Raw genomic sequence first — 12,110 nt, forward strand, 5'->3', positions numbered from 1 at the left:
GGACCTGATTTGCAAAACTTTTTGACATGTTGATCTAAGTGAAAGCTGCTTAGTGTCAGAAGTGCCACCTGTTGCAGACTGAGTTTCCTTCATTCCTACAGGGCATCGTTAGATATTAAGGACCTTCTTTTCTATCAAAAATAAAGGACTCCAGGGACTTCCCTGGTGGCGCAGTGGTTAAGAATCTGCTTGCCAATGCAGAGACACGGGTTCGAGCCCTGGTCCGGGAAGATCCCACATGCCGCGGAGCAACTAAGCCCATGCACCACAACTACTGGGCCTGCGCTCTAGAGCCCGTGAGCACAACTACTGAGTCCGCGTGCCACAACTACTGAAGCCCGCGGGCCTAGAGCCTGTGCTCCACAGCAAGAGAAGCCACCGCAGTGAGAAGCCCGCACACTGCAAAGAAGAGTAGGCCCTGCTCGCCGCAACTAGAGAAAAGCCCGCACGCAGCAATGCAGACCCAACGCAGCCAAATATAAATGAAAATTTTTAAAAAGCATAAATAAATAAATAAATAACTCACTCACTCACTCACTCCAGCCTTGAGTCAGAGTTTCCTAATATAGGAAAAGCTGTTTTACCTAGTACAACAGAGACTAGTGGGTAATCTGTTAATTAACAAAATTGGTTAAAGCAGGGGATCATTTTTTTGAAAAGATGTATATGTATCTTATTTTGTTTCAGTTAATTATATAAATGTGCATTCATTTGCCACGTTTTGAGGTAGGGCCAATTCCTTTTGGGTCCAGATCTACTAAAGTTCTATGTTGTCTTTCTTGCGATAAACTCCACTCACAGTGCTCTCTTTTCACACTGTATCTTATCAGTTACATAGTAGTTTATTAAATTACACAATTAGTAACAAATGCAATTAGCAAAAGTAGTTTTGGCAAAATACAAAAACTAGTCATGAATGTTCAGTGTGCTAGGGGCATCAGTCAGTAAGTTTTAGAGGGGAGTGGGAAGGGTCATTTAACCTAGTGAGTTAGTTTAAGTTAGGGTCAGTTTCTATTCTACACAGATAATGTAGAATCAACATTTGGCAAAACTTAGTAGGACCTCAGTTTTATTGTGTTTTACCATCATAACCTCCAGCTGAGCAAAATGTGGTCCTGTTCTTCTGATAAGTTAGTCTCCAATGCTTTAGCTGTCTTAAAAAGAGAAGAAACAGATAACTTCGGATGCTGTATTATACACTAATATTCTGTCTTTTTCTAACAAAGTGCTTGGAAGAGGGGATTGGGAGAACTGTATGAAAATAGTGTATTTTCTCAAACACAATATTGCATAACATTGGAAAACTGATGCTTCATTCTCATAGTGAAACGTTTTGGTGTTTTCCCACCAGTGTTTCTCTAACTTCCTCTGGGAATAAAAATAACAAAGCTTTGATTATAATGTTTGTGCACATAGTTTCCTCCCTGAAGACATCCCGTGGTATCTCAGTCCTATAAAGTCATTTCAGGAGTCCGTTTGAAGATATCTTAAAGTTAGTAACATAGTTTTGAATGACAGTGACAAAATATATCATATTTACCTCTATGGCAACATCTTTTTTTCTACTTTTCCTTTTTATTTTTAAGTAGCTTCACCTTTGTTGCAGTTGGATTATATTAACTGACTTAATAGGAAAGAAAGAGTTTTGTTCAGATTCATCTAATTGTACCTGTATTTTTCCAGGATTGAATTTCCTATACAGGTTCTTTAATAAATAAGTAAAAAGGGGGGGGGGGTAATATTAAGAATAACAATATCAGATAATATCAGGTAATATCAGATAACAAATGTGGTTTTTGGAATGCTGTCAAAAATAGAGTAAAGCTGTCTCTGATTACTTTAACCCTTATTGAGATTTCTCTTGAGTAAATACCATTAGTATTATTTGACAAATTTATAATATAACAAGTAATCAGGGTTGTGTTTAGCTACGAGGGACAGAAAATCCGAAATGATAGTGACTTAGACAAATTAGAATTTTGCTTCTCTCTCATGTGAAGTTCTGGAGATCTTACAGTAGCTCCTTGATCATCAGGATCCCTAGCTCCTTTATCTTATTGGTCCATAAATCTCAGAGTGCAGTTTCTATCTCATGGTCCAGGATGGCTCCTCCAGTTCTAGCAGTCACACCTGCATTCTAGCTAGCAGGGAAGAGAAAAGGGAAGGAGGAAGGTTGCCTTCCACCATCACCACCTTGACAAAGTTTCATGCACCATTTCTCCTTATAGTCCATTGACCAGAACTTGAATGTATGGCTTCATTTGGTTGCAAAGGAATATAGTCCTTTTTCTGAGTGGCTTTGTGCCCAACTAAATGCCATTGGAAATGGAAGGTCCTATTTCTATTCTAATGTTATAGAAGGGAAAGCAGATATTGAGCACAAATGACTGTTCCTGCCACAATTAGCATTCTTTCCCTAACAAAATAAAAGCTTGAATTTATGTTCTTTAAAAGAAACTATCGTCTGTAGTACAGTGCTGAATACGTGGCAGGTCACTATGCTCGGTAAATTTTTTTTAATGAATGGTAAGAAGTCAATAAATACTTGTTGACTGGCTCCTTTTCTCTGGAGATGTCACTGTTAGGATTAGTGAAATGCCATAAAAAGTGAAATGAACATAGTTGGAGAGAAAAAAATGATTGATAATTCATTGTTATGGCAAGAAACATTTAACTTGAGGAAGAGGAAGTAAATGTTAAACGAAACAACTACGCTGCCCCAGGCATGTGTGTATACAAATTATTTTTTAATATAAAATAAGCACAATTAGAGTTTGTAGTATACCAGCTTTGATTCCCTGCCGTTCTAACCTGTAGGCCTCTAACCTGTAGGCCTCTTGGTAAACAAGCACTTTAGATTATAGGTTTTCCTCCCATTTTGCAAACCTTTAATAATTAGAGGTAAGGCAGGTTAACTGTAATAGTTTTTATGCATTCAAGATGTGATTCTTCTTTTTCACAAATAATAATGTGATTTTTGGTTTTCTGCTGCAAAAGTAACTGCTTTGTTTGAAATTTAATGAAGAAAGTAGGAGGCATTATGTTTGGAAAATCGTAAGATCTTAGCAGGAAACTCAGCTTTAAGTCTGAGCCTGACCTTAACCCATGACCAATGGAATCTAAGTGTGTTTATTTTTACAGTAGCCTTAATTTGGGGCTTGTAAGTTTGTTGGTTTGTTTTCTCATTCAATTTTGGGGATCCTGAAGCAGTATTTTAATTATAGGAGTTTAGCTATTTATAATTTTCATGGCATGAAGATCCGCAAGTTTTGTTTTGTCTTGGCTATCATGTTATCTTACTCTCAGAAACGTGTGATCTTTGTGTCTAACAATGCACTTAAAAAAAAAAAAACCTCTCATGCTGCAAGGCTGGAATTCTAAAAGAACAATTTCACTCATCTTTTCGCCTCTTTTTAAAAAAACATGTATGTTCTCATGGAGATGTTGCCTTGAATTAGACAAAGCACAAGCAGTTACTGCAAATGTTTTCTGTACAGTTCTGTTCATGTACATTAATTTCAATTTGTTTTTCACAGATTTTTTTTCTTAGCTTTGTCGATACTTACATTTCATAATCACATTGACTTTGAATTAAGTTGCATTGAATTTTTATCACTCTCAGCTATGTCAAATCCTACTTTTTGATGAGTCCTTCCATATAGCAAGTTTGTTGAATGAATGAGAAACGAACAAGAAAAGAAAGCAAGAGGAGTTAGACTGTGTGTCAGCTTTATCTCAGTTTAATCATGCTCCTTTAAATAGAAACACATATATATATATACTTCTTTCTTTTTTTCCTTTTTGCTGTGACAGTTCCCATGTTTTTGCTAGGAAAAAGGAGTTATTGAAAACAGTAGTTAATATCAAAGTCATTAAGTCATTCATAATCAGCTTTGGAATACCTACAGATGTGTTTATCTTTTCCAAAACACTCATACTACCCTGTTTTTGAAGCTAAACTCCTCTTGGCTCATTCTTACTGCAGTATTTGTGTGGTTGGAAACTAGAAACCTCAGATGCCCTGGGTCATTTATAGATGATCAAAGGTTGGCAATATCACATTTAGAATTATATAGTTATGCTAGACATGCACTTGTAATTTTTTTAACCCTTCCACTACGCTGTGTGCTTTTTAAGGGCAAGAACTATGTATCTTCTTCAGTATATACCTGTTGCTTACCAAAAGAATAGTCTAACACTGGCTGCTTCAAAGGAAGAAGAGGAGGCTAAGCAGGCAAGGCTCTCAGCCTTGGCCTTGCTTCAGTCAGAATCTCTCTTTTATATTATCAGTAATTTGGGATCAGAATTCTTTCTTTGGGGTGGGGGGAACGTTCCTCTTCTTTAAAAAAGAAGTTTGAAAATGACTTTATTAGATAGATAACTTTAGTATCTTGTGACATTATCTAGTCTAGCCTCCTCATTTTACAGGACTGGAAACGGACCAAGATCATACAGCTATTCAGCGGCAGAGCTAGAATTAAAATCCCTCTGTTCTGACTGCTTGACCAATACCCTTTATAGTATACTGCAGCACATATGTTATCAGAACCTAGGAATATTCTAAGAATACTATTGATACATAGTACCTGGTAATGATAGTCATTCAGTAATTCATAATGTTTATTGCGTTATGAATGAATGAATCGTAAAATGGTTTGTAGTTAATTACCCCCAAAGCCAGGTTCAAATAAAAACTGTCATTTTTTTATGATCGCAATGAAATGTTGGCATCCTAGGAACTCTGAATTTGGCTTGTTATAGGACTAAGCCAATTGTTATGAGTAACAACTTGTTCTTCGTTATTCTTAGGATCACCTGCTGCTACCAGCTACCACCCATAACAAGACTACAAGACCAAAGATGTCAATTGTATTACCAGCAATAAACATAAATGGTAAGTTGAAATTTTGGTTTATGAACGACATGCAATTGCTTTGTTTAACCTAGATTCTCTGGATTAAACTAAAAGACACTTAAAATGTTCAGTTGGTTAGGTATATGTCCATGCATTAATTCTGAAACATTTTCCCACTGTTTTCACAAAATATTATTTTTAAATTCCTGTGCTCTTTTAAAAAGTAAAGGATTTAATTTAAAGTTGCCTTTTAAATTACTATATATTTAAAAGAAAAAAATCATTCTCTTTTATTTACAAAATTGGAAAAGTTAACATCTTTACTGATTTATACACTTGTTGTCTGGGGCCTTTCTGGTAATACATGATGTATAAGAAGTCCCTGCTATGTTCTGAGAGTGAATTTGTAAGTTAAGTTGTTGGAACTCAAAGCAGTTTCCTATATCACATAAATGGTGATATGATTCCCAGACCAAACCTAAGAAGCCTATTTATATTTAATCTGTAATACTGATGAATTTGATATTGATAGTATTACTATTGCATTTTGTTCTCCCACTAGTTCTGGGTATTAGATAAAATACAAATAATACCATCAATACTTTGAGAGTATCCAAAGATGTTAAGGCATAGCGTACTTGCTTAGAGTCTAGGAGGAAAAATAAGACGAGCACAGAAATCACTGTATCCCGAAGAGAACATCCCATAAGGAATGAAGAAAGTACTAAAGAAATTTAGTAAAGAAGAGATTACTTCCAGCTGGGTTCTTTATGGAAAAGAGAAATCTCTCACTCCCAATACCAGCTGTGTGTCGTAAATGAGCACAGTGTATATTGTTGGCTGATTACTTCCTCTGACACATCATATTAGGCTCTAATGAAACTAGGAGAATTGGCTATCCTTCTCAAGTCCATTTATCTGGTGTAATAGAACTACTGGTAAATTTTCTGTCTAGTAACGGGAACCTCATAGTTTAATGAGTAAGACGAAAATGAAAAGCCCTTTAACCTGCAGTTGAACCAATCCACATTCTGATTGATGATCATGATTAAGCCACCAAATACAGTTATAAAATAAAACACTGGGATTCTATATAAACTCCAATAAAATTTAGTCTTAGAGAAAAAGTATTAGATATTCACTGTACATATTAAGACCATAGAGGACTATAGAATTTCAGTTAGCTGTATATAGACAGCTTATTAGAAATGCTTGGGAGGCAACGTTATAGACACAAAATAAAACTTTTTTTTTGTTGTTAAAGCATAAAAGAATTATGACATTTTCCTAGTCTTACAAAGACAACAAATTTTTTAAAGAAACAAACTATAACATTGAGACGAACTTATCTTCCTTCTCAGTAAAGGCATACCTCTGAAGCTTTCATGGAGCAATCATATTACAACTTCAAGTGGAACAGTATATTTCAAAGTGTACTATATTACACTCCAAAGAATATACTTAGGGAATATTATTAAATCTTATTCCATAGGTACCTAGGTTTCTCTGCTTGAACCGTAATAGATTTAACTTCTGGTCAGCTTATGCTCAGAAAGGCTATTGTCTAAGCTTCAACAAGGCAGAATTCACTTAATTTTGTTGTTCTGATCTCAGATTCTTATAAAATAAAACCAGGCATTCTCTTGCATAACACTGAGCTATCCGTTTGTATTAAGCCAAGAACAATAAGATGCTGTTTGATTCTGATTTTCTTGGCCAGGGGACTAATTTTTGAAAATGAGCCTTTTCATGGATTTGAAAAATACAATAATTAGAGGATCATTTCCTTTTTAATCTGGTTTGGGTTTCTTTGTAAATAAGTTTTGTTTTCCTCTTTAGGATATAGTATACTATTAGAAAATTTAAGATTCAAATTCAGGAAATACTGATTGAGTATATACCATGTGTTCAGTACTGTGCTGCATCCCCAGCCTCTTTTCTGAACCGTCTCTTCACCTTCTTGCTCTAACTGGGGCTACTTCTCAAATTAGAGCTTGATTTTTCTTCCCCACCTCATATACCTCTGAGCCTGCAGATGGGGTGGGTAGTATCTTTGCTCCCCACTACAACTTCCAAATGACCTCTCCTTTTTTCTTCGGTCTCCCTAACATCTTTCAAGTTTATAACACTCCTCTTACCCTTCTTTGTTGCTGTCTTCCATCCGGCCTTCACTGATGTCTCTCCACCACTGCTTTTGTCAGCTCTCTGTAAAACTTCAGCATCCACAGAGAGGACTCATCCAGCACTCTGGCCTCTTTAGATCCAGTCATCTTTTATTTCTGCACCACCTCAGCCTCCCATTCACACGGTCATACTCTAGACCGTATCATCATCCGTAATGGCACTCCATTTGAAATCTCCTCTTCAGGCATCCCCCTCTGACTCTTACTTACTCTCCTACTGTAATACCCACACTCCAGCTACTCTTTGACCTCACAGATCTCCAGTCCTCTGACCCTGCCGCTTTTCCTGTGTCCATTACATCCATCATGGCCATACACCCCTCCTTACCCAGCCTACATTCCATGTCCCATACTATCACCACTCTCTTGCAAACCACCCTCCTGGCTCCTCTTTTCTTAGGTCCCACTTGCCTGTAAAAATCCCACCCTAGTTAATTTAAACCCAGCTATCCTCTTTATGCCTGCTCTCAAGCAGCTGAAAATTGCTACAATATATCATCCAGTCAGGACAAGTAGATTCACTTCAAATTTATGACCGTGAATTCCAAAGGGGCATTCAATACTGCTTGTCAGGAATAAAGATGCAGACGTAGAGAATGGACTTGAGGACACGGGGATGGGGAAGGGTAAGCTGGGACGAAGTGAGAGAAGTAGCACGGACATATACACACTACCAAATGTAAAGTAGATAGCTAGTGGGAAGCAGCTGCATCGCACAGGGAGATCAGCTCGGTGCTTTGTGACCACCTAGAGGTGTGGCATAGGGAGGATGGGAGGGAGATGCAAGAGGGAGGAGATATGGGGATGTATGTATGTGTATAGCTGATTCACTTTGTTATAAAGCAGAAACTAACAAACACACCATTGTAAAGCAATTATACTCCGATAAAGATGTTAAAAAAAAAAAAACCTCTTGTCATTGCTAGTAAATTCACTTGCCTTCCGTCTGAAACAAGAATTTCTCACCTTCTCTTCTCACATCTCCAACATCCCCTCTCCCTACCCCCTCAGCTGATGAACTCACCCAAATGCTACATTGGGAAAATAGATGTAATTGTATAAGAGCTACTTTATCTTTCCGCTACCAGCTGCATCTACACCCACAAACTCTGCCTTCCTTCTTATTGCACTGGGAGAAAAGTATCTTCCATGGAGTTCGAAATCCCAACTTTGCTACTTATTGGATAAGTACAGTTGGGCAAGTTAATTAACTTTTCTGTACTTGGCTTCCTGTAAAAAGAGATATTACTAATACCTTCCTCTTAGATTTGTGTGCGAATTAAATGAGCAAAAATGCTTTAAATAGTGCCTAGCTGTTAGGTTAGTCACTGTTACCACCTTTGTCATTGTCATCATCATCACCCTTATCTAAGGTGACTCCTTCCTTTTGGATTGTGCATTCCGGTCCTTCTCACAGTTTCAAAGACTTTGCTCCCGCATTTTTAGTCTTTCTGTCCTGAATGATCAGTTTCTTCGCTACTGGATCATCCCCATCAACGTACAAAATGTCTTAATATTCCTTTTGGTGTAGGGAGACTCTCTTAACTCCACGTTCTGTTTCTCTGCTACCCTTCATAGCAAAGCTCTTGAAAGAGTTACCTGCACTCGTTGCCTCCATTTGCTTATCTCCCATTCTCTCCTCTGCCCACTCTTACCTAGCTTTTGCCCCTACTGAAATGCTCTTGCAAAAGGGTCACCAATGACCAATATCTTGCCAAAGCCAAAGGTCATGTCTTCATTCTCATCTTACCTGACCTCTTAACAGTATTTGACATGGTTGACTATTCCCTCTTGTTTTCAGTCCTCCAATTTTTATTTTTTAAAACTTCAAATCTACAGAAAAGTTGAAAGATGAGTACAGTGAGTATATGGAGAACCTTTACCGAGATTTCACCAATTGTTGACATTTTTCCGCATTTGCTTCATTTTTATCTATCTGTTTACACTCACATGTGTTTTTTTCTGAACCATTTAAGAGTTAGTTGCAGACATTTTAACACTTCACCCGTAAATACTTGAATATGCATCTCCTAAAAAAAGGATGTTCTCCTACGTAAGCACAATAAAATGACCACACCAAAGTTTAACACTGATACAATAGAGTTTAATATAGAATCCATATTCAAATTTCTACATTTGCCCCCAAATATTCTTTATAGCTTTTGGGGGGAGGGATTCAGAATCCAGTCCAAGGTCATACATGGCATCTACTTGTCACACCTCTTTAGTCTCCTTTCATCTAGAACAGTTCTTCTGCCCTTTTTAGAATTGTGTTTCATGACATATACATTTTTTTAGAAATCAGATTTATTGAGGTATAATGTACACACAATAAAAATCACCAATTTTATGTGTACAGTTTAATGAGTTTTGACAAATGGAAACAGTTGTGAAACCACCACTTCAATCATGATATCAACATTTTCACTACTTCGGAAAGTTTCTTTGTGCCCCTTCGCAGTCAGTCACCTCAAGTTCATTTTTGATATTCCCTTTTTTGAAACACTTTATTTTGTAGGCTTTTATGATACCACAGCTTGTCTAGTTTTCCTCCTGTATCTCCTTCTCGGTCAGCTTAGCCAGCTCCTCCTTCTCTGTGAGGACAGGAATGTTGCTTCTTATGTTTGCACTTATGACCATAACCTCAGCACCTAGAGCAGTGTCTGGCACAGGAAACACTGCAGGATGTTCATCTCTGTTACTTTATGTAATGCTCAGCTGCCAGCTAAGTATTATCTTCATTTTACAGATGAAGATGTTAAAGCTCATGGAAGTAAGTCATACCATTTATTCAACCATTACATAATGGAGAGCCAGGATCTAAATACATTGTATAAAATATATTTTGATCAATCATTATATTGTTGATGAAATCAATATTAAAGACGAATGTGCAAATATTAAAAATATTTTGGACTCCAGAATTTCAGATAGACTTTTATACCACTTTGTCCCTGTGGTATAAAGGTTAAGCGCATTTATTGAGAGCAATATAATTCAATGTAATATAATGTTTTGGATTTGACAGGCACATGTTTGTTGAATGACAGAATAAGTGAGGTAAATGTTATTTGGTCATTACTTTGTGGTCACTTGAAAGACTTTACTATTTTAACTCTGATTAAAAACAGTTAGCAAGCACAGTTTAGTCTAATCTTTTCAAATATAAAATAATTAAAATATGTACTAGGTTACCTTTCTACCACATTATTTTACAAATTTGGAATTCACAGTAAAGAGTGAATTGAAATTATTAACCTCCTTTCAACAATTGTTCTACAAAGGAAAACACATGTGAAAAACTGAACTATAAAACTGTCCAAGATTCAGAGATAGATTCCTTTGACTTATTAGGCGATGAATTTGACAAGCTGTAAATTAATTATATCATTTATAATCTGAAGAGTATAGGTTACATGGGCTCAAAAACGTTTGGGCACCTGTTTATTTGAGCAAAGTCATTGTGAGGACATCACTAGTATCAAAGTTTTTCATCCTGAGTAATATGAGGACTTGAGGAAGTTGAATAAAATATATTTTCTGCCATTTCTGAATTCAAAAGTTACATGTAACTTGGAAAGAAAACATGAGTTGTCGGTTTGATCCCTCTCTCTGACTTAAGTGGAGCCTGCAGAATTTTGGAGAGGGTGTAGAGGACATAAAGTCAGATTTTATTGAGCAACTGGATTTTGTAGTATCCTGGATAGGGATATTTGGGAAGAGGAATTTGATTTTCCAATTTTAGCAAAGTAAATTAGATTGCCAGGTCAATGGCTGGCCTTAAACTATAATGTATAATGATTCTACTTTGTGGTTTTGAGCTGTGGAAAAAAGTCTATATAAAGAAATAGCTAAAGAGAGTAGGATATGGGTGTGAAATTAATGCCATTTAGAAAATACTAGTCATATCATTCTGTGTCCTCCATGCCATATTTAATTTTTGTAGTTTATTACTCTTCATTTTGAATTCTCTTTATTATTTAATTTCCCTTGTCTCATAAGAGAGTTGAAAACAGGTTACTGAAGCTGTAAGAAAGAAAGTCTTTCTTTGGGGAAGTCTTCACACCGAAGATTATTGAAGTAAAATGAAATTCTAGGTATACTTTGAAAAAGCTTTTAAAAAAATGATTGCAGATGGATGGCAGAGCAGTTGGTGATGAATTAAAAGCTATTGCTATTTTTTTGAAAAGGATTCTGGAAGGTCTTCTTGTACCATAAGTCAACATTTCCTGCTTTTAAATTATTTCCACTCATAGTAAAATTGCTCATTTCCTTTCTTTCACTCTTTTTTTGAAAATTAATTAATTAATTAATTAATTTACGGTTACGTTGGGTCTTTGTTGCTGCGCGCGGGCTATCTCTAGTTGCAGCGAGCGGGGGCTACTCTTCATTGCGGTGCGTGGGCTCCTCGTTGTGGTGGCTTCTCTTGTTGCGGAGCATGGGCTCTAGGCACACGGGCTTCAGTAGGTATGGCACGCAGGCTCAGTAGTTGTGGCTCATGGGCTCTAGAGCACAGGCTCAGTAGTGGCGCACGGGCTTAGTTGCTCCGTGGCATGTGGGATCTTCACGGACCGGGGCTCAAACCCGTGTCCCCTGCATTGGCAGGTGGATTCTTAACCACTGCGCCACCAGGGGTGTCCCCACCTTTCTTTCACTCTTGATAAGTAATTCAACAAAATAGAACATAAAACAAAGAAGAATTTTTTTAATGGTAGCTACTTGGTAGACATCTTTTATCAGGGAATGAACACAGCCATTAGCAGATATGTTTCACAGTTTGACCAATGCTTTTGTTGATTTGCTTTTACTGTTCTCTTTCCCTCTGTATGCCATGTAGCTAAGTTAATGTTGTAGGTGAGTAATAAAAATAAAACTGCAACTCTACTTCTACCCTATCATTATTAAGGGTCCGAGTGGGTGAAGAAATGCCTACAAGGCTAAACTGTAATTATATTTAATCTCAAAATAATTTCCATGTAAAGAAAATCTAGGAGACGTCACTAACAATGAAACATCTTTTTAGTTGGAGAGGGTATAACAGAAGGGCAGGAAGCAAACCAACCAAATAAATG

The 12,110-nt window shown here is 36.9% G+C and overlaps 1 protein-coding gene across 1 annotated transcript in view; it reads left to right on the top strand.

Moving 5' to 3' along the window:
- ATF6 (activating transcription factor 6) overlaps positions 1–12,110 on the top strand; it is a 225,750-nt gene that overhangs the window by 167,685 nt on the left and 45,955 nt on the right. The window contains exon 15 of the mRNA XM_068541157.1: positions 4,810–4,894. Within this exon, the coding sequence (XP_068397258.1) occupies positions 4,810–4,894 (85 nt within the window). The remainder of the gene's footprint in view (positions 1–4,809; positions 4,895–12,110) is intronic.

Source organism: Eschrichtius robustus, chromosome 3 (assembly GCF_028021215.1).
Source record: "Eschrichtius robustus isolate mEscRob2 chromosome 3, mEscRob2.pri, whole genome shotgun sequence".
Lineage (NCBI taxonomy): Eukaryota > Metazoa > Chordata > Mammalia > Artiodactyla > Eschrichtiidae > Eschrichtius > Eschrichtius robustus.